General features: G+C 44.1%; 1 protein-coding gene across 1 annotated transcript in view; it reads right to left on the bottom strand.

Moving 5' to 3' along the window:
• Nucleotides 1–27,337, bottom strand: part of PIP5K1B (phosphatidylinositol-4-phosphate 5-kinase type 1 beta) — a 375,649-nt gene that overhangs the window by 118,695 nt on the left and 229,617 nt on the right. Inside the window, exons 5-7 of the mRNA XM_078675735.1 lie at nt 27,142–27,259; nt 16,197–16,349; nt 12,954–13,253 (exon numbers count right to left, since the gene is read on the bottom strand). Of these exons, the coding sequence (XP_078531861.1) occupies nt 12,954–13,253; nt 16,197–16,349; nt 27,142–27,259 (571 nt within the window). The remainder of the gene's footprint in view (nt 1–12,953; nt 13,254–16,196; nt 16,350–27,141; nt 27,260–27,337) is intronic.

Genomic DNA, 27,337 nt, shown 5'->3' with positions numbered 1-27,337 from the left:
CCTGTTCATAGAAGCAATTGCCACTCGTAAATTGCTATGTATGTGTCAAGTTTACCACCCTCTCTCCCATGTGTACACCCACACCACAGCAGCTTACAAAATGGGGTCTGCGCGTGAATAAATTTAGATTGTTTTTAAGATGTTAATGTGTCATTAGTCAACCAAAGTGCGAGAAGAGTTTCTCTAAAGTTTGCACGTGATGAGACAGCTCTACTGTTAAAGAGTGTGAAGCAGTCATGGGTGGGGAATGCGGAAGAGCAAAATGGCGGCTGATGGATCACACTGATGGAACACCAACAAGCAGCACAATTCTGAGACTAGATGGCTAGCGAACAGGTCTGTTTAACACTACTGCAACTTCCGGCCAGACAAGGGACAACCATCCTCAAACAGCAAATAGCAAAGCCAAAGTATATTTCCATCAAATAGCAAAGCCCTATAGCTCACGCAACCTTGTGCATAGTTCATACCACTAAACCAAACATCAAAACCTTCTATCTCCTCTTCATTGACTAACACAATGATGACGCCTATTAGGTTGGCAAAGTAGGATGACAAATCTTCCAGATGTGGGCAAAGTGGGATGCTTGAAATGTGGCCGGCTCTACCTCTCTTTAACGGAAGAGGTACCCATGTAGGCTCCATGTGCAGGCTAAAAATATGAGCAGACTTGCACAGCTTGATAGTTCTACAGTAAACCAATAACAAGTTTGTAGCGTGCTGCCAGGATAACGCCGACTGGCCCTTCAGCGTAGGTTAAAGGACTAATACACAGCTCCCCCCACTGGAAGGATACTCCCGGTGCACTGCTGAATAGGACAATGTTGTCTTGTGAATATCATTCAACTCATCCAAAGCGTAATCACAGCGAAGGCTTAGAATGGTTCATAAACGATTTAATCCATAAATCCCATTTTTTCAGGAAAATCATAAATCTTTCCAGATGCCTGGACTCGACATCATTCAGAAAATATATTTGGCAAATGACATGACTCCCAGCATAACTCCCAATGCATTTCGGGCTGAAATAAAGCCCTTCCTCAGGGGATTGCTCTAGAAACATGAAGGAAAGCAAAACAGTATCAGTATCATGAGATACTATCACGTACCCATAGCCATAGCCTCACGCGTGAGCTATTAATAAAAATATCCAACATGTAAAAGGTCAAAAGTGCTCAAAAACATAAAAGCAAACTTGTGTCCAAAAATGTGTAAAACTTATGACAGGCCACCAAGTGCAATCAAATGACGAGTTATCGAGTGTGCACACCCAAGTTTGAAAAAACGCTGCCAATAATCTCCCATAGCCGAGAGAATATGAGCCTGTGGGTCGCGCTCTGTGAATACAGAGTTACAGCTATCATACACACAAACTAACGAAAAACGCGTGAACATGCAGGTCAACAAAGAAATTATACCGCTATCAGAGTCCTCAAACCGAGGTACTTACATGCCACAGAGTGCAAAGACCAGCTCGGTAAATGCAAAGCAGGCGGCCTCGAGTGACGGGGCGGCCGGCAACATTAAAGTGGTGCACCGCGAAGACGAACACCCAAGTGTAAAAATAAAGATAGGACAAAACTCCACATATCCCCCAGTAAACAACGCATGAGCGCCATCTTGGAGTGGTGAAAAACGACTACCACCAGGTTTTGCACCAATAATAAACAAAACAAACCATGCATGATTGCGATAATGATAATAATGATAACAAGAAATTATTTACAGTAACAAATTTCAGAAAATCCTAATAGAGGAAAATACATGAAAATGTATGGAATATAAAAAGAAACAAGGCTATGACAATAGTTCATTCAAATATAACACAAAAATTCCATACGATCATTGAGACCGTGCGGCTGCATCGTCGCCATGTAGCGGATCCAGAAGTTCTCTCTCTTGAGTAGAGTGTTTTTGTTGTTATGGGTGAATTTCACTTGCTCCAATATCAGAAATTTTAACTGGGCTACTGTGTGTTTCTGTTCAACAAAGTGAGCTGCCACGGATGACTTCATGTTGCCTGTCCTGATATTACTCTTGTGTTCCAACAGTCGTACTTTAACTTTTCTTTCAGTGTGTCCCACATAGCTTTTGCCACAGGGACATTTCAACATATAGATCACGTTTGCTGAATTGCACGTGGCATTCACTCGCAATTTGATCGGGTGACCCCGCATGGGGTGGTTGGTGACATTCCCCTGTATGCAATTATTGCAGTTGCTGCAGTTATAGCATGGTCTCAAACCTTTGTAGATTGTGGGTTGATCCTGTTCCTTGGGTTTGGACAAAATCTCTTTGAGATTCCGTCCCCTGGTGAAGGCAAACAATGGTGGCCTAGCAAAAGATCCTTGAAAGTCAGGCTCCATACTCAATAAAGACCAATGGTTCACAATGATTCTCCTAAATAAACCACTCAGAACAGAATATTTGGACACTACTACCATCCGTGTGTTTTCTGCTTTTGATCGGACCTGTAAAAGGTCTTCACGTTTCATGTTGTTACAGGATGCGATGGCTTTGTCCAATGTCTCCTGCGGGTAACCACGGTCACGGAACCTGCTGATCATGTTTGCCATCTCTTGTTGACACTCATCCTCGGAAGATACTATGCGTTTGACACGCATCAACTGTGAGCGAGGTAAGTTTTGTTTCAACCGAGGTTGATGAAAGCTCTGATAATGCAGAGTGGAATTGCGGTCCGTTGTTTTTCGGAATATAGTTGTAGTGACTATACCTGATTTTCTTTCAATTTTTACATCCAGAAAGTGCATACATTCTCTATCATAGTTCCACGTGAACTGTACTCTGTTGTTCACCATATTCCAAGAGTTCAAGAATTCTAGGAGCTCACTTTCAGTCCCTGCCCAAAGCATGAAAATATCATCGATGAATCTCAGATAGAGTTTTCCTTTTGTACGCCACAAGGGCTGATTCAAAACGTTGGTCTCCTCGAAAGATTTCATGAAGAGGTTAGCATACGCAGGAGCTGCGCAATTTCCCATGGCTGTCCCACACAGCTGATGGAACCATTCATCAAACACCGTAAAATAACTGTGATATAGCGTAAATACCAACAATTCTAAAAGAAAAACTTTTAGGTCCTCATCCAGATCAGATTCAAGTAGTTCATGTTCAACAGCCTGTATGCCCTGTTCATGAGGTATACATGTGTACAATGAACACACGTCCACCGTACACAGTATCAATTCCTGGTTGTCTAAAGGTTCCACTGCTTGTTGAAGTTTGATAAGGAAATCTGTGGTATCCCTGACGTGTGATCCTGTCTTCAATACAAAAGTCTGAAGGTATTTATCCAGAAACTTGCCTGGTGTTTCATGCATGCTCCCTTTTGTGGAGACTATCGGTCTCATGGGTGGTTTCGTCGGGTGCTTGTGCACCTTAGGCAACATGTACAGACCGCCTACACTGGATAAATACCTTCAGACTTTTGTATTGAAGACAGGATCACACGTCACGTCACACGTGTGTTCATTGTACACATGTATACCTCATGAACAGGGCATACAGGCTGTTGAACATGAACTACTTGAATCTGATCTGGATGAGGACCTAAAAGTTTTTCTTTTAGAATTGTTGGTATTTACGCTATATCACAGTTATTTTACGGTGTTTGATGAATGGTTCCATCAGCTGTGTGGGACAGCCATGGGAAATTGCGCAGCTCCTGCGTATGCTAACCTCTTCATGAAATCTTTCGAGGAGACCAACGTTTTGAATCAGCCCTTGTGGCGTACAAAAGGAAAACTCTATCTGAGATTCATCGATGATATTTTCATGCTTTGGGCAGGGACTGAAAGTGAGCTCCTAGAATTCTTGAACTCTTGGAATATGGTGAACAACAGAGTACAGTTCACGTGGAACTATGATAGAGAATGTATGCACTTTCTGGATGTAAAAATTGAAAGAAAATCAGGTATAGTCACTACAACTATATTCCGAAAAACAACGGACCGCAATTCCACTCTGCATTATCAGAGCTTTCATCAACCTCGGTTGAAACAAAACTTACCTCGCTCACAGTTGATGCGTGTCAAACGCATAGTATCTTCCGAGGATGAGTGTCAACAAGAGATGGCAAACATGATCAGCAGGTTCCGTGACCGTGGTTACCCGCAGGAGACATTGGACAAAGCCATCGCATCCTGTAACAACATGAAACGTGAAGACCTTTTACAGGTCCGATCAAAAGCAGAAAACACACGGATGGTAGTAGTGTCCAAATATTCTGTTCTGAGTGGTTTATTTAGGAGAATCATTGTGAACCATTGGTCTTTATTGAGTATGGAGCCTGACTTTCAAGGATCTTTTGCTAGGCCACCATTGTTTGCCTTCACCAGGGGACGGAATCTCAAAGAGATTTTGTCCAAACCCAAGGAACAGGATCAACCCACAATCTACAAAGGTTTGAGACCATGCTATAACTGCAGCAACTGCAATAATTGCATACAGGGGAATGTCACCAACCACCCCATGCGGGGTCACCCGATCAAATTGCGAGTGAATGCCACGTGCAATTCAGCAAACGTGATCTATATGTTGAAATGTCCCTGTGGCAAAAGCTATGTGGGACACACTGAAAGAAAAGTTAAAGTACGACTGTTGGAACACAAGAGTAATATCAGGACAGGCAACATGAAGTCATCCGTGGCAGCTCACTTTGTTGAACAGAAACACACAGTAGCCCAGTTAAAATTTCTGATATTGGAGCAAGTGAAAGTCACCCATAACAACAAAAACACTCTACTCAAGAGAGAGAACTTCTGGATCCGCTACATGGCGACGATGCAGCCGCACGGTCTCAATGATCGTATGGAATTTTTGTGTTATATTTGAATGAACTATTGTCATAGCCTTGTTTCTTTTTATATTCCATACATTTTCATGTATTTTCCTCTATTAGGATTTTCTGAAATTTGTTACTGTAAATAATTTCTTGTTATCATTATTATCATTATCGCAATCATGCATGGTTTGTTTTGTTTATTATTGGTGCAAAACCTGGTGGTAGTCGTTTTTCACCACTCCAAGATGGCGCTCATGCGTTGTTCACTGGGGGATATGTGGAGTTTTGTCCTATCTTTATTTTTACACTTGGGTGTTCGTCTTCGCGGTGCACCACTTTAATGTTGCCGGCCGCCCCGTCACTCTAGGCCGCCTGCTTTGCATTTACCGAGCTGGTCTTTGCACTCTGTGGCATGTAAGTACCTCGGTTTGAGGACTCTGATAGCGGTATAATTTCTTTGTTGACCTGCATGTTCACGCGTTTTTCGTTAGTTTGTGTGTATGATAGCTGTAACTCTGTATTCACAGAGCGCGACCCACAGGCTCATATTCTCTCGGCTATGGGAGATTATTGGCAGCGTTTTTTCAAACTTGGGTGTGCACACTCGATAACTCGTCATTTGATTGCACTTGGTGGCCTGTCATAAGTTTTACACATTTTTGGACACAAGTTTGCTTTTATGTTTTTGAGCACTTTTGACCTTTTACATGTTGGATATTTTTATTAATAGCTCACGCGTGAGGCTATGGCTATGGGTACGTGATAGTATCTCATGATACTGATACTGTTTTGCTTTCCTTCATGTTTCTAGAGCAATCCCCTGAGGAAGGGCTTTATTTCAGCCCGAAATGCATTGGGAGTTATGCTGGGAGTCATGTCAATTGCCAAATATATTTTCTGAATGATGTCGAGTCCAGGCATCTGGAAAGATTTATGATTTTCCTGAAAAAATGGGATTTATGGATTAAATCGTTTATGAACCATTCTAAGCCTTCGCTGTGATTACGCTTTGGATGAGTTGAATGATATTCACAAGACAACATTGTCCTATTCAGCAGTGCACCGGGAGTCTCCTTCCAGTGGGGGGAGCTGTGTATTAGTCCATGTGCAGGCTGCCATTGGTCGGCCAGTTCAGGAAAGGGGAGGATCTTAGCTAGGATCAGCCATAATTTAAAAAGTTGCACAGGCCATGACAAGTCTCTGCTCATGCTGCCTACATCCTGTTTTGAATTTAAAGGAAACTAGTTTTTTTGCTACAGTCAAGCAAATGCAGATCCTGGTCCAAATATTAATACCATAAGCCATATGAAGGCTACTGTAAGCCATATGATGTGGCAAATTCGTAGAAACCTTTTAAAAATGAGATTAGATCAATAAGAATTTAAAATTTTTAAGAATTGTACATATAACTTAATGTTTTAATGTATTTTTAAACTGAGAATTTTTCTTTTAAATGATTTATACATAATTGTACTGTTGCATTATGCCCAAATTCCTAATCTACGTAACTCTCACTTCTATCCCACCCTGGATCTGTAATTGTTTAAATTGTTTAAATTGAATGTGCTTTTACGGTTATGAATAACAGCAATAACGTTTTTTAGGATTGGTAAGCCATATGAAGGCTACCGTAAGCCATAGGAAGGCTACTGTGGTTTCATCTAGCACAGGTTGTTGGCTCAAAAGTAGTCCATCTCTTTGGAGGCCACACATGGTATTATGGAGGCACAAGCAGCGTCCTAGCTACTTTCGATAGTAATTGCTTCACTGAACAGTGGTTAATTTATAAAACAATAACTGCCAGGATCCTCGTCAGGAGGACTCCGCAGCTTGCACCATCCATTGCACCTACAAGCTCTGCCAATTACAGTACCTACACAACTACCAACCATCGCACTAATACATTTTGCGACAATTCATTCTATTCAAGGCCCCCAAAGAATGGTTTGGGTGGCACGTATTAGTGACGGCTAATGTATATAAAATTAATAAACAGCTGTTGTTGTGCTCATACCCAAATGTGGTAGAAAGCATCACCATATGGCAGATTGTAACAAGCGGCGGTGCTAAGAATTAAGTGCTGGCGCCGAACACTTGAAACCACAGGCTCAAATTAAGCAGTAGCTGAACACCACTCCCCTTGACCGGTAGTAACAACCCTTGCATCAAAGAATTGTACCCAAAGCCAGCCACTTATCAGAGGTCTATTTATTATATTTTCGGATGTCAGCAAATTTCTACTTATTTAAATCTTGCACCAACAGTGACTTTTGTGCATTCAGTTAGAAGGAGCCAAATTCTAACTCACAATGGCTGATGTGATTTTTTCATTTTATTTGTCTATACTTTCTTGCTGCTCCTCCTCACGGGCTTTAAACATTTGGTGGACAGCATGCCAAGTCAGCTATACCACTGCAATTGGGCTATCTGTAATTATTACTGCTGGAAAAAAGTTATTATGGATTCAACAGTACTCTCAGAGGTCTTGATATTCAAGAATTAAATGCCTGCAGAGGGCTGGGTCTTAGGAAAAAATGGAAGACATATCAGAGTTTTAGCAACAGAAATCTGCTTTACTGTGCTTCACAATTCAAGATCTCTGAACATTCTGCCAACATCAACACCCAAATGGAATTCCACAACAAAGTAAGAGTGTGCTGCAAAGAAATCCATGGTAACAAATCAACACTCCGCATACAGACACACTCCCTGCAACTGCTATGGAGCCCGTGAAAACACAAACAGCAGGCTACCCTTATCTCACCATAAAACTGCACAGGTCACATGTTTGCTTTCAGTGGGCAGGCAGGGGCTGGACGCTGATCTCATCGGAGAGTGTGACAAGATCGACCCAGCAGTGAACTAAACCTACTGTGCCACTAACAAGCAGGGAACGGTCTGGGAGGGGCCTCAAGTCCCCCGGGAAAAGTCCTGGGGCGAAGGCAAATGAAACAGATCTCTTTTGTAAACCTGCAGCAGGGCAAGTAGAGCCGGAAGCTTGCACTTGTCCCATTAGCTAGGAGCTGGGGCCACTCCCGGTTGGTTTCGCAAAAAGTGGTGAACACTATACTTTTCTGTACGTCTCTTTGCAAAGTTCTAAGTCCAAGAATTTAAGGAGGATAGCAAGCAATACCGGCAAAAGTGAAAGTGTCAGTGGCACAGCAGGCACAGGGGCCCAGTGGCGAGGGGCCCTCTGCACCCAAATTATGGTTGCATTTAACTACCTAGTTTTGGCCGCAGGCCTATTTTCCTTGCTTGCAGTAGGGTTCATGACACTCTTGCTACACCATTGAATACCAGCTTCTTTGAGAGAGGTTGTGAAGTCGTTTACAGATTTGCCAACCTTCACATTTAACCCGTTGGCTGCTGCCGTCGGCCATTGGCCGACGGCAGCACTACCTCGCTGGTGCTGCCGTCGGCCAATGACCGACGCGACCGCGCCCGTTTTTTAAAACGGCCGCACTGCCGCAAAAAAGTAGAAGCAGTCAATGGGTTAATTAAGTACCCTCCTTGATAGCGCATCTGTCTTTGCGCCCCAGTTCCTAAGTGTTTTCAGAGCAAAAGAAAGACTCATCGCTCTTGAAGCCCAATTTCCCTGGGCCAGATATCCGACTGCAGACCACTGAATGGGTCGCAGTGGAAGCCGAAACAGAAAAACCCTGCAGCTGCCTGATATCTGCCCAGTCTCGTTGCATATTTCTGCCAGCAGCTAGTAATTTCACCTCTTTTCAAGATGGACACCTCACTGTTCTGTAATACACCACATGAAGAGGCACATTTAGTTGGAGCTGTGCCCTGTGCACATTTGCATAGCACATATTTTAGGACTTCCAGCAAAAAGTTCAAGTAACAGATTTATAAGGCTCGCACTTGAATTCATTAGTACTTTATTAATATGTGGTGTGTTCCACAGCACCAAATTTACTGGTAGCCATGCAGATGCTTCCAGGAATTTCTTTAATGGGTACATACGCAGAGGAAAAGAAAACATAAGTGAATATGTGCACAAAAATGACTTTAATGAGCTGTTAATGAAATTAACTCAGGTCTAGCAGGTCCAGTTTTTCTGGGGTAGTGAGTTATTTGAGGAAAGTACTCCAGGTTAGTAATAGGACGGGGTTTTGGAAATGAAGGAGGGCAAGTTCGCCTTTCAGCATCTTCATACAAGTATTTGCAATGCAACAGGTCTCACATTTGCGAGAGTTTAAGCTTTTGGCATTGTAAATGACAATGCCTTTTATTTATCAGTTTTGATAATTAACACATAAATAAAATACATTGTCATATACAACACCAATAGCTCAAACTCTTGTAAATGCGAGACCTCAGCCGCCATTGTCCCTGGCTGCTTGGAAAGTGAAAGCGCACATTAGGCGCTGAAAGTTGCAGGAACGTATGTCATGCCTGCAGTAGGGGAAACGCATTATAGCAACTAGTGCTTACAGACTAAATAAGACATACCGTTTAACAACTGAAGTAAAAGTGCCAGTCCTCATGGGAGGTTACAAATGAAGACAAGGCGGGACTAAGGAGGGACTAACAAGCCTATTAACGAAGGACAATGACACAAGCCAATGAAAAATATGGGCAGAGATTCAAGCCAATACTCGAAAACAGCATGCCTCGCAGAGCAGCGCATACACTGCCCAGGCTCGACCTAAACAACGAGGTAGATGGGTAAGGCTGTCAGGGACAGATAATGGTGACCCATAGCTCTGGGCCTCATGCAGCACCCAGTGCCCTGCTACCATATCGTAGCAGGTGTAATGTTTGTTGGTGAATTTTCTTAGCTATAATCAGTGTCCTGGTTGGGGGACGCTGTCCTGTTCAGCATACAGCGAGGTCTTAGCTTCTGCAGGGGTCCTGCTCCAGAATGTTCTGTGCACGGCACGAAGGCCCTTGATCTTGATGCTAGATGGAAGTAGAGCCATTGAAGTGTTTTTAGGAAATACTTGATTTAGTGTGTTTTTTAGGTTATATGCTTATGGTTTGCACTCTTATCCGCTCACGTCAGATTTATTCTCGGGCCTACAGTGGTTAACTAAAGCTACATATCAATTTAAACCGAGTGGTTGAAATTTCTCGGAGCCTGGATAGTTGGAAATTGATGTTTTTGACAACTGCATTGACATGGAAGATGCACTTCGAACAGAATACGACAGCCCAGCCCAGGTCTTGGACTTACAGTGCCAGAGCAGGACCATTTAAAGGGGTTCATAAGTTGTCCTGTGAGTTGGTGAGCACAGTGATTTCTTAGGGAAGTTCATCTGTGCAGATAATATCTTGTTTCTTCTCTTTTGTTTGACTTATGTATACTTGATAGCCAAAAAACAGATCTCCAGAAGAATACAGAAGTTCATATGTGCCCTCTACTGCAATACAGTCAGGACCAGCCTTCAAGGGTCACACTATATTTCCTGTTCACTGTGTAAGCAAATCAGAAAAAGGTAAATAACCATAGTAGCATGGGCACAACATAAAGGGCTCAACATAAATCACACTAAGTGATAATCTGGCTGTGTGTGAAAATGTAATAGAAACCTTGTGCAGTGAAGGTACATATTGCATTAAGCCCCGCTGCCCCTGAAATGTGGCAATGGCTCCCGCATCATCATTCCGCACAGAAAGCTTTAGATTAATTCACATATTTGTTGCTTTCAGACAGCTTACATTTGCAAATGTGGAAATCCAATTACACTTGCACAAGTACTGTCATCTTTCCCATGAATCTAAAAGCTGCTACACATTCCCATTCTCAGCACCCCCTTATTTCCTTGATGGAATAACACTCACTGCAGGTAGAGTACTAGTAGGGCGCCCCGACTTACCCATTACGTGGGAACCTCAACAGTGCCCTGATGTGTGATATCTAATGAATAACTAGCCTCACCTATATCTTAGTGTACCTGAAGAGTGCCCTCCCTAACCCTTGACTTGCAATGTCTCGGTGGTGACCAGAGTCACTCAGGTAGCTCAGTAATGGCCTGTATCGCTCATGACGTGTGATAAATAAAGAATGCTATATACGGGGCTGGGGAAACATGAAGGGTGCTATAATTCACACGACTTGCAATAGTTCATGAATAACCAGGCTCACCTACACCTTAGTATACCTGAAGATTGCCCTCACTAACCTGTGACATGTAATGGCTCAGTGGTGACCAGACTCACTCAAGTAACTCAAGAAATAGCTGTATCGCTCGTGGCGTGGGATAAATCAAGAATGCCTTGCCTCCTAAAGGGCTTGGGATACCCAAAAGGTGCTATAATTAACCCATGACTTGCTATAGGTCCGGAATGACTCACGTTTGACATGGGGTGGCTCAAGGATGCCATGAATCATCCTTGGATAGTTTATGCATCCATGGCTTGGGGATGCTAGTCTGCCCTGAGACACACACACGACAACTCCAAAAAACACTCATTCTCCCATTGCATGCAATGGATCAACGTTAAGTTGCCAAAGAGCAAGCAAGCTGCCTGCTGTCTGGTCAGTTCACAGGCACAGGGCATATTCCAGATATAGAAACCGAGGAACAGAATGCACTAGTGCGGTGGGAAATGGACGATGAAAGAAGATCAATATCCCAACACAAACATACTGCAGCTTCCTGATGTGTTTGTCCTGTTTCCCACAGCGTTAAGAACTGTTGAGAGACAACTACATTAGCTACACACTGTATTTCAAAATAACGTAATGGAACATGTCTGTACTAATATTTATTTATACTGTGGCGTGACTATACGCGTGAGTGGATTTAAACTTAGCATGATCTAACTTGATCACGTTAAACCCAATAAAAAAAAAAAATATATAGAAAAGTACAAACAATTAGGTTCTCATAAAGGGATGGCTAGCAACACACCGTACACCCAAATGCCAAATGCATTTTTGTGGTCTTGCTATTTGTGTGAATCTTTCTTGCTTTTCTGTTTGTGATTGCCTTCATTTCTTCTTCTGTCCCTTCTCTATCTTATGCTTGCTCCACTGTCCTCATAAGCTTTGATTCTGCCAACGTAAAGTTGCCACTGTCAAGTGGCGAGTGGTATAAGTTTCTCTTTTTTGCTTGAAAACATGCAGAAGAACTGGAAAGCAGACAATGTCTTCAACACGACCCCTATCTTCCTCGCACAGTGCAGCTGCACATGAGATCAGCGGCGCAAAAAGCCCAACGCAAGCCAATCGCCCCGTGCCGGACAAAGGGTCCTATTTAGTGTCCACGGGCCTCAGAGGCAGCACCAAGCAGCACAAAATGCTAATCGCTGTAGTCTCCTTTCTATACAATCTGTGTCCTTTAACAATACTTCCTATACAGTAACACTCACACATGGCACACTGGAAGCGTTTGGGTGGTCAGACTGTGGCACACAGAATGCACTGTTTCAAAGTGGCACATGACTTGATGCATAATAATAGTGTAGGCCGACAATTCAGTCAGAAACGCGACACAATAAATAATAACAAGTGCCTTAAACTGTTTTCAGCTATTTTAAATACATTTCTGTGTCCCGTGACCGTAGTTGGAAAGGCAAGCTAAGGCCAAACAAAATTACAGCAGAAAGTGGTTTAGAACTGTTTTATGCACACGCCTTAGATGGCATCAGGGAAAGTGTATGGCTGTATAAGCCTATTCCAGTTGTATCATCAAATGTGTATAGATATATCAGTTGCTGGCAGTACCCAAAGCACATGCGTGGCCTCAGGTCAGAAGAACAACCAAGGCTGTAGTACTGGGCAGAGACCTTCGCCCACTCCCTGTGCCTGATTCTGCACCCTTTCAAACAAGTCCTGCAGGCGGTAAGGGTGTGGTTTCATCAGGCTGAAGCACCTTCCAAGTCACTTAAAATTGTATTAATTGTTCTGCTTCATAGGACTTGCCTGCTACTTGTTACTATAAATGGTATTACAATATGACCAGATTACCTCAAACAAATGCTTTCCTTTTACATAACCTGCTTTGAGAGGTTGGTTTATTTTTGTTAAGAAGCTGAGCATTTGCAGAAAATTCACCAACTGTTCTTTTGCCAACAAAAGTGCTTGCAGTCATAACGATCATCGTTTCGCCCGAGAGTTCAATGAGACATGCCGAAATAAGCCTGGTGGCCCAACATCACTTCCTGTTTGGGTGCATTCCTCAAGTGTACTCACCCGACAATCTCTCTGCAACGTTTTTACCAGGGCACTGTAGGTTTCCGAATCAAAGTACAATCCTTCATGCATGTCTTGCAAGAAATCCAGGTCCTTATATGTCGGGCATGACTTTTCCCGCTCTTTCCTCGAGGCCCTGCGCTTGTAGGTTGACCCTTTCAGGTCGTATTTGTAGTGCATCCGCATGGCGCGTGGCAAGACATTGTTCATCACCACAAGCCGAATGTTTATGCCCCCGGAGTGGAGACAGTAAAGTCCATAGAACTTTGGCAAGAGGGTCCTGGGGTTCTGGTTCAGATTCTGAAAGAGAAAACGTGACATCCAATCAGCTGTCTTCTATGAGAAGGACCCCGCAAGCTATGCCAAAAGGATAACCTAATAATTAGGAACTGTATCACGTCTGCTGCAGGGTCTATACAAATATACTTTGTGAAATTGTAAACCTTACACAATTTTGAAAATGTGGTGACAAGATAAAGTGCTCAAATACTTTTTTTCAACTGTGTATTTAAAGATCTCTTCACTTAACTTTAGCAGCAAAAGTATTTACCTACGAATTATGGTCAGCTCGCAAGGCGTTCCATAATGGAATTTTATGTCCTATATGTGTACGTTTTTGTTTCTATTCCACGTATTGCCTATTAGTATTTTCTTTGTATTCCTTTTAATGCTTAGTATGTTTATATTGCAGGTAATGTTCCACATCATGCCTACGTATGTTATGTGTGTGTGTGTGTGTGGACCTGGGCATGCCTACAATTTGATTAATATCTCCTGGGTTGCCTTTGGTCATAATTTGTGGACATCCACCTTTCAGGAGGTACAGACTCGCAGATTATCACCCAATGAGAAGATATTCTCACAGGAGCTATTATAAAGGAGATACGTTTGTGTGTCATCAGTAGAGAAGTGGAAGATGAATCCCGGGCCGCAATACATTCTCGTTAGAGGGAGCAGGTGAAGTATAAAGAGGAGGGCGAAAGGGGTAGTCCCTGGTAGTAAGTGGTTTAAGAGTAAAATGTACAGGGTGGGCCCTGGAGATTCCTCAAGTGAACAGGGTTGGCTTTGAAAGGAAGAGGCACAATTCCAGGTCATCTGTCTGAAAGGTATATTGCAAAACCCACTTTAGAGTTTCAAGGGGTGGAAGAAGTTGACACTCTTAGATGGCACTATCATTCAATCATTTAGGATTTATAAAGTGTGGCTAATCACCCGATAGGGTATCCAGGCGCTTGCATGCCCCTGAGGCTTATTTGAACAGCCAAGTCTTGAGGGCCACTTGGAATTCCGGAAGTGAGGTGATGGTCCAGAGGTACATGGGGAGGCTGTTCCCGGTCTTTGCTGCGAGGTGGGAGAAGGAGCATCCTCCACTTCTGCTTAGAAGCAGGGAGTATGGGTAAGTAAAAGGGAGGCAGAACATAGTCTTCTTGATGGTTGGTGGAAGTTCAGGTTGTGGTTAATGTTGGTGGGTCCTTGGTTGTGTAGAGCGTTTTGTGCGTGGGTCACCATCTTGAACTGGTATCTCTTCTGTACAGGGAACCAGCGGCATTACCGGAGGTGGGGTGTGATGTGGGTTCATCGGGGAAGGCTGAGGATGAATCTGGCTGCGGCATTCTGTTTGGTCTGAAGTCTCTGTTGAAGGTGTGCAGCGATTCCTTTGTAGAGGGCATTGCCGTAGTCCAGCCAGCTGGTGATGAGAGCTTGTGTCATGGTAGGTCTCGTGTGTAGGGGTAGCCACTTGAAGATCTTAAGTAGCATGGACAGAATGAGGAAGCTGGCGGAGGACACAGCGTTAATCTATGATTTCATTGTGAGCGTGTGGTCACTGATGATTCCAAGGTTTCTGGTGTGGCTGGAGGGAGTGGGTGGTTGCGGGTCCTAGGTCTGATGGCCACCAGGAGTCAATCCATGTATTGCTGCTGTTGCCAAAGATCAGTACTTTCCATACACTGTCATGTACATATGAATGGTTCTATATGTCATGTACATATGAATGGTTCTGGTGATATCAACACAGTCAATCAGAGCCTGCAATGAAAGCTCAGACTCCCTAACATGCCACATATCATCTAACAAAGAAATGACTGTACCACACACCCAACCGAGGTAGGATTCCACTGGGTGACGTCGTAAGACAAGCCTCTTTCACTGTGCCATTCTGCAGGTACAGCCAACTGCATGAGTACATTATATTGCTGTAAATCAAAGCTCTGCTATTTTACTTTTGTACCTGTCCACTGCGATTTTATGTTCGTGAGGCCAGTACTTCAGACCTGCTTAGTATTGCAGTCTAAACTTGCACAGTGTGCGTGTAAAATTGGCTGATGCCTTTAAATATGCTTCGTTGTACATCTGGGATACCATTTCACATACAGACAAGCAAGACTCCCGAATAGAGATATTTTTTTATTTCTCATGAACTCGGCTGCTGAATATACCCTGGCATTACATCATTGGCCTGTATTAAACACTTGCTTCTAATCAGTAGGAACGAATGTTGCTGTGGTGACAGTGCCTGCTCTATACAACAAAAGAAGGTGGAGTTGACAGCTGCACTATGCAGTTAACAAACAAAATCACAACGTTTGCATCTTAATTGGTTATTCACTTTTCTTTTCTCCGTTTTAGGGAGTGAACGGTTGTCTTCCCTTTGTTGGGAGCACTCTACTCATCTTGGGTATTGTTTGCTGTTTCTATTGTTCCCCTTGCCTGTAGGAGCATTTCAGTGATGGGTGAATACATGAAGGCAGCACACTGTTTGGGGAGAGGATGTGGCCTTAAGGCTAGAGCGGTCGACTGCGAAGCTGGGGAACGTGGTTCGAGTCTCAGCAATGATGCTCAACATCTTGTGATTCTTGGAAAATCACTTAATCTCCCTATGCCTAACAAAAATTGAATGTGTCCCTCTGTAACGAAACTGGTGCTCATTTAACCCCTTCCATGCTGATGACGGCCCCGGGGCCGTCATGCATCACGGTGGGCGTGTGCTGATGACGGCTGGGGGCCGTCATGAACCCGCCCACTCAATAAAACTGCTGCACAGGCGCAGAATCGCGGCCGCGCCCAAGGGGTTAAAACGCTCTGATAGTTGATATCTTTGGGTCGAGTTAGCGCTATATAAAACAAAAAAAAAACATGTCTCCCCAACTACACCCAAAGTACTCATGTACAAAATCATAGAACTGATTAAAATACCTTCCCATCTAGTTTGGGCAGAGCTCAACATGCTGGGTGGGTACTCACCATGTAGTAGCCTGGGAGCAGCTTCTGGAGGAATTCGGCCTCTTTGTGCTGAACCGTCTTGATGATGAACTCATCGTCGCTGGTTACAAAAAATATGGATCCGCTGGCACCAGGGTTGGATAGTTCTATGAGAGGCTCGTTGCAGATGGAGTACTGAAATAAGGACAGAAGACAACATTTAAGTGTAGTTGGGAGTCGGATGTAAATTAAGCACACATTTTATGTGGGAGCCAAAGCTTCCCTCTGGTCCTAAAATATGTACTGAACAATAGAAGATCCACTGGCATTTGAGATTTAAAAGGGAAGTGGCAGTTTTCAGGCAGCTTGTAAGCTACCCTTGAGAGGTGCTCTTGGATGTGCACATCTATCAGTGAATTACTCATGTCAGACACAGCGTTGCCATCTGATACGCTGTTTTCCAGGTGGACAGTCAGGTCCTGTACAATATTTATTGACAGATAGTTAAGATTAAGATTGTGTTCTATGCACTATTGAAGGGAACATACTAAAATTGCTCTCAGATAATTTTTATTGTTCTTTACCTGTCATTTGTGGTGCTGTGTTCCATAACCTAGACTGAATATAAAATGTGGAAGGGCACAAGAGTGTAATCTATTTCTACCTGTCACATTTCTTTGAGCCGGGAGCAACAGTTTAGTTCTGCGGGAGATCTCTGCTTTAGTGGAGCGCTACTGAATGGTCTGGCAGGGCTGGTCCAGTGTTTCTACCGCCCTAGACAAGGAGATATTTTGATCCCACAATTGCTGTCTGTAATTGAAGTCTGGCACCATACCTTAGTATCCGTTTGGCTTAGATCTCGCCCTGCCCCCCTCTTCCTTTCATCCCAAGACCAATAATAACAAAGGAATGTAGGGAGTTGGTCTTGCACTAGGAGTAGGCCGTAGTTACAGCATAAACCTACAGAATGTTTTAGGAGTAGAAGAAGCTTTGACTAACAGGTAGTAAATGACAGCCTATCACTTTGAAGTGATGGCCAAAAAGTAACACTCACAAAATACATGTAAAGAAGTGTCGTCTTACATGCCTTCCAACGAGGGACCTTTCTCAGTAGGCTCAACACTGCTATTTTAGATCCAGCAAGATGGATAAGGAACTTCACTGAAAAGGGAAACCTTTATGTTTCATATCAGTGAGAGTTGTAAAACATGATCCATCTTTTATGAGAGATAGACGAACGACGAACTCAAGAGCTCCAAGAAGAACTGCAGAGCACTCGAGAAAACCTGGCGCACAGACCCAACACCGGACAACATGACTGCCCTCAAGCTCGCCACCCGAAAACACCACCAGCTGATCCGCGCCACCAAGAAAACTGCATTCAAGGAACGACTGGACAACAACGCACACAACAGCAAGGAACTCTTCAACATCGTGAAAGAGCTCTCCAACCCCAACGCCGGAAACAACGACATCACCCCTTCGCAAGACCTCTGCAACTCCCTCGCCTCCTACTTCCACAACACGATGAACTCCATCCACTCCGGATCTCCGACAGACCCCTGCCCTCACCACGTCTTCAACAAGGCCGACGCGGTCATCGCACCCCACCTGCGGGACATCATCAACACCTCCTTCGACATCGCCACCTTCCCGAAGAGCTGGAAGCACGCCGAACTCAGCGCTCTACTCAAGAAACCATCAGCAGACCCTACCGACCTCAAGAATTACCGCCCCATCTCGCTGCTCCCGTTTCCGGCCAAAGTCATCGAGAAGACCGTCAACAAGCAACTGGCCGCCTTCCTTGAGACAAACGGCTCCCTCGACCTCTCGCAGTCTGGCTTCCGGGCCAACCACAGCACCGAGACCGCCCTGATCGCAGCCACAGACGACATCCGAGCCCTGCTCGACAACGGAGAAACAGCGGCCCTCATCCTCCTGGACCTCTCCGCGGCCTTCGACACTGTCTGCCACCACACCCTAGTACAGCGCCTCAGCAACGTCGGAATCCAGGAGAAGGCACTGGAGTGGATCACCTCCTTCCTCATCGGAAGGACACAGAGAGTCCGCCTCCCCCCGTTCAGATCGGAGGCCACCGAAGTCATCTGCGGCGTTCCTCAAGGCTCCTCGCTCAGCCCAACTCTCTTCAACGTCTACATGAGCCCCCTCGCAGCCATCGCACGCCAGCACAACCTGAACATCATCTCCTACGCCGACGACACCCAGCTGATCCTCTCCCTCACTGACGACCCCGCCACCGCCAGAGCCAACCTGCACGAAGGGATGACAGAAGTAGCCAAATGGATGTCGAACAGCCGCCTGAAACTGAACTCAGACAAGACGAAGTCCTCATCCTGGGATCCTCACCCTCCGCCTGGGACGACTCCTGGTGGCCCCCCGCCCTGGGCAGCGCACCCAAACCAACTGACCACGCACGCAACCTGGGCTTCATCCTGGACTCCTCCCTCTCCATGACCAGACAAGTCAACGCCGTCTCCTCGTCGTGCTTCCACATCCTGCGAATGCTACGCAAGATCTTCCGATGGATCCCCACCGAGACCAGGAAGACGGTCACCCAGGTCCTCGTCACCAGCCGTCTGGACTACGGCAACTCCCTCTACACCGGAACCACCGCCAAACTCCAGAAGAGACTCCAGCGGATCCAGAACACCTCAGCACGACTCATCCTGGACATCCCCCGCCGCAGCCACATCTCCGGACACCTGAGAGACCTGCACTGGCTCCCGGTCAACAAGAGAATCACCTTCCGGCTCCTCACCCACGCACACAAAGCCTTACACAACCAAGGACCAGGATACCTCAACAGCCGCCTCAACTTCTACGCTCCCACGCGCCAGCTTCGATCGACCAGCCACGCCCTCGCCGCCGTCCCCCGCATCCGAAGAGCCACCACAGGAGGAAGGTCCTTCTCCTACCTGGCCGCCAAGACTTGGAACTCCCTTCCCACCCACCTCCGCCTGACCCAGGACCACCTCGCCTTCAGGAAGCAGCTCAAGACCTGGCTATTCGAGCAGTAGCGAACCCCCCCCCCCCCCCAGCGCCTTGAGACCCTCCGGGTGAGTAGTGCGCTATACAAATGCTCTGATTGATTGATTGATTGATGGCTTAACTAGACGGAACATTTCCACCCTATGTGATAAATATGTGAAGCATATGTGTCTGGAAATTTAGAGCTTGACTCACAGACTTAGATAGGAAGAGTTTCACAGTGGAACTTCAGTGCATTCCAGGAAAATGATTTCTTGGTTAAATTTTGGTTTGCATAAAAGTATAGATGAGCATGCAGGGTTACAATCTTTCAATAAAAAAACGGCATCCGGATCTAACCTGTTTGTTTACTTACTTTTCTGGCTGAGTAACAGTAACGGTCAAAGATTTCCTCCACATTATAAACCTTAGTTGAATGTAATCCATAGATTGAAAGCGATAACTCAGAATTACATTCCGACCCAATTAATCTCAATGTGTATTGAGTAGCCACACATGAGCGAGCATTAGTCTATTTGAATGCCCTTTCAGATATATAATGTAGAGCAAAACTATTGTCTGAGCTTCTCATGCAGACCTTCATTTTATGCAATACAATTATCACATCTATCAAATCATGGACAATGAATGTGAGAATAATTATTTTTCACTATGGAACAGTAAGAATGTATTATATGTTTACTTCAGTAACAATACAGGTAAGAATCCTTACCGGGTACCACTAGAATCTTAATACTAAAGAATCATTGATGCACATGGCAGAAATGTAATTCTTCAAGAACTCACAAGTACGTTAGGAAGTGACATACAGGAGTAGATTCTTCTCCTGCAACACAAGAAATGATTCTTCTAGAGAAGGAGATGATACCATGTGTGGGTAAAAAGTGGGGTCTGGGAGCCTGTATTGGCATGCACAAGTAAGGGCTGGGATAATCAGGTACTCTGTGGATCTCTGGTAGGCGATGCAACACATACAGGAACTCCCCTGGACGGTTCCTGATAAACGGGTTCCATTGGGAGCCACCACACCTTGTCTATGAAGAAACATTAAAGGATCATCAGAACTTGTTGCTCCCGATAACGAGTGTAGTCTTGTTGAAATTGATCCACTGCAGTAATTTTATGTTCAATTACCTTTTTTTATGGTGCAAATAGGTGCCTATAGGGCCCGTCGGACTTCACAATATTTACTCCTGCAATGTGGACTATGAAAGGGAAGCTTACAGGCCTGGACAAATGCTCACTGTCAACAGAAAGTCTACAGCTCTCCTGTGATTAGATTTGTCCAGAATGTGACCTGAGGCATTAGTGGCTCATGAAGAGAAACAGTAGTGGGCATCTCTCCAAAGCCAGAGGCTGTCAAGTTTCATGATAGCTGCAACACTCTTAGAACCAATTTTCTTCCCTCTCCAATTAAAAACAGAAACACTTATTTTTGTCTTTTGAGAGAACAGATTTCTACACACCTGCCCTTCTCAAGTCAGAAGGACATAAAATGCTAGGAATCAACTGCTCTTAATGTTGATTGAAGGGTTTCAAACATGGTTTGAGAATAATGAAGGCTTAAATTGGACCTCACACATTGTCCAGTGACATACATTTGGTATGCAAAATACATTTATTGCCTTACTTTTAATGGTACCACATATGTCCGCTTCATGGCTAGGTGATCTGCTTTGTTTTGTTTGTCCAACATTAAAAACATTTTAAAGGTATTATCTGTAAGCCACTATTTCTGAATGTAGCCATTATTTCTTCCTTCAATCTATCTGTGTTAAGTTGTTGAACTTTGAAAATGCCGTCCATCCTCTGTCTTTTAGATTTTTCCCTCTGGGCCCAAGGCCAATGTCCACGCTATGCCGCACCACAGCTGTGCCCCTTCAACGCAAATTGGCAGGGAAAGACTGTTTTTCACTTCCAAGCTGCTGCTGATTTATTTAATCCCTTTTTCCTTCTCGATCGCCTCTATAAGACTAGTGCTGAGGATTATTATATCAGAGGTAAGTGGTACGCAGGTGTGTTTCTGGTGTGGCTGTGATCGCAATTAGAGTTTGAATGGTGATGGGGTGCTTGAGGAGCGAGGAAGAGGGAATCATTGCCCAGGCATTAAGAAAATGTAATAACCTTCTTTGTGGGAGCCTAGAGGAGTCTAACTGGGGAGAGAAAATGAGGTTATCTTGGCAGTGTTTAAAAAAATGAAAAGTGTACCAGCATGAGAAAAAATAAGAGACCGTACATAGGAATTTGATAGGTTGCATAGATTCCTTTGTTGCATAATTACATTATTCATGCATATTTCTAGTCCAATATTTTCTCATGTATTTGTTGTTGTGCTAAGCTAACAAAACAGAACCAGAACCATCTGCAATGCTTGGTGTGTGGTTCAGTGCAGTGCGGATACACAAAGTCTGTGCATAAGTTTCCCTTGCAGCTTCCTTCTCGCACAGAAGAGGTACAGCAACAACAAGACCGAATTCACAAAGGTTTTACATACCGAGGTGACACTGTGGTGCGCAAGTGCCATAATTTCAAAAGCAAAAGCTTCCTTACGGGTAAATCAGCTCACAGTGTTGGATATTGGGCATTTGAGTCTATATCACCTGTCAGTTTGTAGGTGAACAATTACAAACTATAAGTATGTGGGTATTCATCGTCATTTGTCAAACACATTCTCACCATGCATACAGTTGGTTATTTAATATTGTCAAGGTGTGTATGAGTGAGTAGTATCCCCAACTGTGATGGGTGTAGAGGAAAGAAGTTATCGATGGGGACAAATATTACTCTAGAGGAAAAAATTTACAAAATGTATGTACGAATGAACATATGCTTTACATTGCTGCATTAGGAAAAATACATATGCATTTCCATGTAAGAGAAAAAAAAATATGATTGAAAGTACTCCTGCGGAGCCACAACAGTAGAGGCTTTGCACGAATCCCACAGGAGAGAGAGAAATTTGCACAAATTGTGGCATGAACCTATGAGTATACATTTCTATTTTTCTAGCCAAGGCATCCGAGTTGCACCCACAATGAGGAACCGAGGAACTGCGAGTTGACGTGCCCCAAGACCGACCCCCTGCATGGGATTCATAGGGGAATAGCATGGTATAGATAAGTTATCAAGTAGTTTGGACCTCAATTTTTAAGGTAACTTAGTGTTCATTCTCTTTACAGATGTGGCTAGTGAAATACAATCTTTACTCTATATCCTACCTTTCCCTGTCTACTAAAAAAGATAAAGAGTAAAGATTTTAAAAGTTCTTTAGAGTTACTAGCTTTTGGGGGCTCTGGGTACCAAAACATTGTGACCAAAATATTTTTTCCTACAGAAATTGTGAGTTGTAAACACCATTTACAAACCTAATTGGATTTAATGACATAAAATCTACAACCAATAGGGCAATATTTTTGTACGAGATATGTAAGACACATTATTACCGTCAGGTGATATTTTTGCTAATAATATTGTGACATACAGTCTTTTTGGGAGTCACGGAGTCCTCAAGGCTGTGCACTGAAGTTTGTGTCTATGTAGTTTTCAGTGTATAAGCTTAACACCAAACTGACTGAATTTTTGCCTGTGTAAAAATACCAAAATTATCTTTTATCTTTTCTCAAATAGATTAATTTGGTCGTTGGCAAATTCCTTTCACCTACAGACTCTGAAAATACAGCGGCTAGTAAACGTTTTACATATATGCATGCTTAATCCAAGAATGTTTGCTTCTCATTGTAGATGTGCAAATGAGTTGTGAAAATACTTTGGTATTATTCTAAAAAAGATTTAGTGTATTTCAAAAAAGTAAAGCACACAATTAATTTGCATCACCAATCCATTTCATAAATGCCCTCTTTATTCACAGAAATAAAAAGAAGGAAATCTCCCCAACGCTGGACCTATCAGGGGCCGTATTTTAAAAACAGCGCTCTTTCTTTGTTTGCGCCACGGTGCACATGGAAAGTGTGTCTCATCAGAATGAATGAGATGACCCAGGGCAGCTGCCAGCTTGTGCTGCCCCCAGGGCAGCACATTCAAGTGAAATACGGAGCAGCTTTGAAGTAGCTGCTCCATGTTTCACTGTGCAAGAGGCAACCCGCCTGCACTTTTAAGAGGGGAGAGAGAGATCCCCTTGCAGGCGGGGGGCAGTGAGTGACTGCACCCACCTGCAATGTGATGTGGGGGTGGGGGGGGTCCATGGGACCCCCCTTGCTTGGACCCCACCAGTGGGCTGCCATCAGGTGGTGAATGAAATGAAATGAAAAGAGAATTTATAAAGCGTGGTAGCTGCCCTGAGGCGTCCTAGCGCTAAAATGAGCGGTGCTTTCAGGTAAAACTGCTAACAAGAGATTTTATACAAATTTCTTAAAAAGGAAGGTTTTTAGGTGTTTGCGGAACAGGAATAAGTTTACACTGGTGCACTGAGGGAACGCCCTCTTGAGATAGCGCTGGCGCTACATATGCACTAGTGCTATCTGTATTACACAAGGGGCAGCACAAGCGTCTGCGGCCCCATTTTGTAATACATAGGTGCCCCATGGGTGCACAAAGTGGGCTAAAAGCCCGTTGCATCCCCGGGACACTTCTGTAATACAGACCTGGATGAACTTTTGTGCATTGTAGGTACATTTGGAGAAGCATAAGCTTTGTAAATCAGCAGAGTGACAAAGTTAGAGAGAGAGATTTGCACCTGATTAAAAACCTAATGTGTTCAGTCTCTTGCACATACAGGGTATTATTGCAAAGCACAGATCCCCAATGAACCCCCCTCATTGTGATGTCTGCTAGGAGGAAATGGGAAACTTATGAGAGGAGGAGAAACATCAGGGTCCTAGTTATCTATCATTAGTGCAACTGGTGCAGTATCACCACAGTTCAGAGACTGGAGGGCCTATTGCACCCTATTATGTCTTGTACTATCCAGAAGAGGTGTTGGGGCTCATTTACCTTCCTTGTTATTCAGCCCAATCCAACCGTGTACTGGCAAGCCCTGTCCTCTGCCAGTTTTGAGTAGCGCCACCATTAGGTCTCCGTGGCAACTGTACGTAGGTAACTTAAGTATTTACATACCACTCTCCCATCGTAATCTGTTTTGAAGTAAGAGCTGCACCGGCACAGTTAAGAGGATGTTGTTGAGCTAGCGAAAGCTACAGAAAATCAAATGTTTTTTTATCTGTTTTGTAAAACTAGAAGTGCTTATGTGGACTTTCAGATTTTTGGACCTAATCATCAGATGCAGAATGGGGCGTCCTGAAATGGTGACCTGCTCTTTCCCAAGCTATCTCTCACCGCTGCTCTCTGGTAGCGACCAGGAAAAACAAGACCTTATTCAAAGAGCCGGACCGGAAGAACGTCCTGCTGAGATAGGTGTCCACTGCCTGGCCAAATACATTCCTTGCAGGCCTTCAGCATCACATTTATAAATGTTCTGATCCCTTCTTGTTATTGTTCCACTACTGTATTTCCAGGTCAAGGTTAGTAGAAGGTTTGCTCGAAATAACACGTTCTCCCCACAGTCCATAAATTGGTCAATTACCACACAAGAGCTCTCATTTGAATCGCAATCAGCGGGATTCACATGGGCTTTTAAATCTAATTATCACACTCTGCAGAAATAATTGCCATAACCAGCAGTGATATTATGGTTACTAAAATATCAATTATCCCAGCAGCCGTCACTTAAAATCTAATGAAATAAAAGGTCTGACAAGACCAAGTTTATGCCGCTTTACAAACGTCGGGCCAGATTCACGAATAGTACACATAAGGTTGCCTCTGGTGCACAAAGGGGAAACATTTGTTGGCGTAATTCAGCAGACCCCGACTCACAACGCTAGGCTTTGCAGTGATTTACTCGAGTGCATGGAACTTTATTATTTTTGGAAAATCCACAAGTATGCATTTAATCCTTGTCAGAAATTTGGAGTAGGAAGCCAAAAAAGAGGGGTGCGCCAGAGAGGTGGCCAACCCCATACTTTTGTGGGCATTCACAAATAATTTGCATCTCCACCCCTAAAGAGGATACAAGCATATATGCCCTGGTTAAAAAAAAAACGAGAATTAAGTGTTTCTTCTGTATAGAAAAGTCGGGAATCCCGCTGCCAACATTTCAACAGGTTGCGGGAAAAGGGTTTCTTCACAGGAAAGCATATTTTCCACCTGAAGAAAAAAAATAAGAGAACTGCATTTTTTTTCCAAAGCACGAATCCACCATTTTTAAGCCTCGCCTAGCGATGCAGTGCATGCGCTGATCGCTTGACAAGATCTATTTTCGTCACTTTTTCTTCATAAGGGGCACAAGAGATGTGCACGCATACGGACAGGAGATGTGCATGAGTATGTTTACGGGTCGCAGCCTGTCAGCACAATGAGCTCATGACGTGATTTCACTTTCCCTCCCTCCCACATTTTGGAGACTGGGAGTGGCTCCTTAGCCCTTTAGGACAGTTCGTATCATCAGACGGTGAGTGCTGAAGTCCTCTTATACCAGTGGTTTAGGGGCATGAAATAATTCAAGAAACTGTAGCACCCTTTAGTATGTATGCACGTTAATTTGCTGGCTCAGCTCGAGGTTTTGTTAAAATGAATGTTTTCCGCCCGTCGTGGACTTTACACCGAAAGCCTGTATTTTTATACGCTTTGGAGACAGTCATGAGAAACTACTTCGCTCACTTATTGATCACCTTGTCTGGGACTTCTGAGGCGTTCAACAGACACTGCTCGCAACCCGCAGTGCCTTCAACACCTCACACACCAGTGTTATAGAGCATGAGCCATACACAAAAGGAAGACCAGAGGCAGTGGGCTCGCTCATGGTTCTCTCTCGCTCGCTCTCTTGCTGTTCTCCTCTGCTCCTTCTTGTCAGAACTAGGCTGATGTGAGCTAGCTGCTAACACCCAGCTGTTTCACTGCGCCTACTGCAGAGGCCTCCTCTATACCAAGGCTCTCAAATTGGGCGCTCTGGAGTGCAGCAGCAACTTGACCACACACACTGGGCTGAGGCGGTTCTTTTCATTAATTTGTCACCTCTGCTAGTGTCCAGAGCGCTGTAGGTCAGAGGCCCTTGCTGTGCACTCCAGTACCAGCAGACTGTTTTTGGGGATGCTTTTGCAGATTATCAGCGTGACAGTAAAATATATTTTTAACACTGCAGTTGGATCTGTGGTGTTCTTTGTTTTTGAGTGACCATGTTAAAGCACTCTCGTTATCGAAGTAATCTGTGGCACAGACTCCCTATGTGCTCTCATTCATGGTATATGCGCTCTGAGGCAAGGTACTGCACACATGCACTAAAGATGAAGCACAAGCCCAAACACATACTCTGTACCATCACACTAACGCCTCACTCGAGACTCCCTCTTCCATGACCTCGATGCTGACCTATAGAACCCCATCCACTGGTCGCCACCACTGCTCCCCAACCCTAGATCACCTATTCCTCAGACAGACTTGAACAAGTATTGGGAAACCCAACTGGTCTATCTTTGTGCCAGAGCATGTGAACACAAGCATTAAAAAATGCTGTTTTCATGTGTTTGTTACATGAGAGCCAAACCTACTGGAATTGCCAATTCTGGGGAAAAATGCAAGGTAAAACACATTGTTATTTACTACGCCGTAGCTAGAACTCTCAAAATGCGAGACCTATTGCATTGCAAATGCTTGCTACTTCTGTGGACCGTCCGCACTGTAGGCAATTTGTATGGATAAGCATAAAGTAGGTTATTTACTCCCAGGGATGTTTAACTTGTGTTGAGTTTCATGATTTCTTCTTGGGATTTTGTGAATACCCAAAAAGTTAGAAATATACTCAAATTGGAGTTAACTGAACCCAGGAAGAGTATGTTTCTGAAACTTCAGTGAAACTTAAAAACTGAACCCTATTTTTAGCCCTGATGTTTTCAAAGGACAAAATCTTCGATTCCCCTGTAGGTTCTGTGAAAGCAGTCTCTGCCAGAGGAACACAACTCCTTACCAAGTAATCGTCCGGCTTGATCCCAAAGAGTTCTCTGAAATAGCGGAATGCTAGTGGTGCGTAGGTTTTAAACCTAAAGTCTGGATAGTGATGAGCAGGAGTTAGATTGCTGCCTTCACTAAAAAACACAAAAACAGGAGACAAAAGAACAAGTGAGAATGTTAAGTTTATCTTTTAGAAAGTCAACAAAAAACGA

This window comes from Lissotriton helveticus, chromosome 2_1, assembly GCF_964261635.1.
Source record: "Lissotriton helveticus chromosome 2_1, aLisHel1.1, whole genome shotgun sequence".
Taxonomy (NCBI): Eukaryota; Metazoa; Chordata; class Amphibia; order Caudata; family Salamandridae; genus Lissotriton; species Lissotriton helveticus.
The sequence above is the reverse complement of the archived record's forward strand: the minus strand, read 5'-3'. Positions and strand labels throughout refer to the sequence as shown.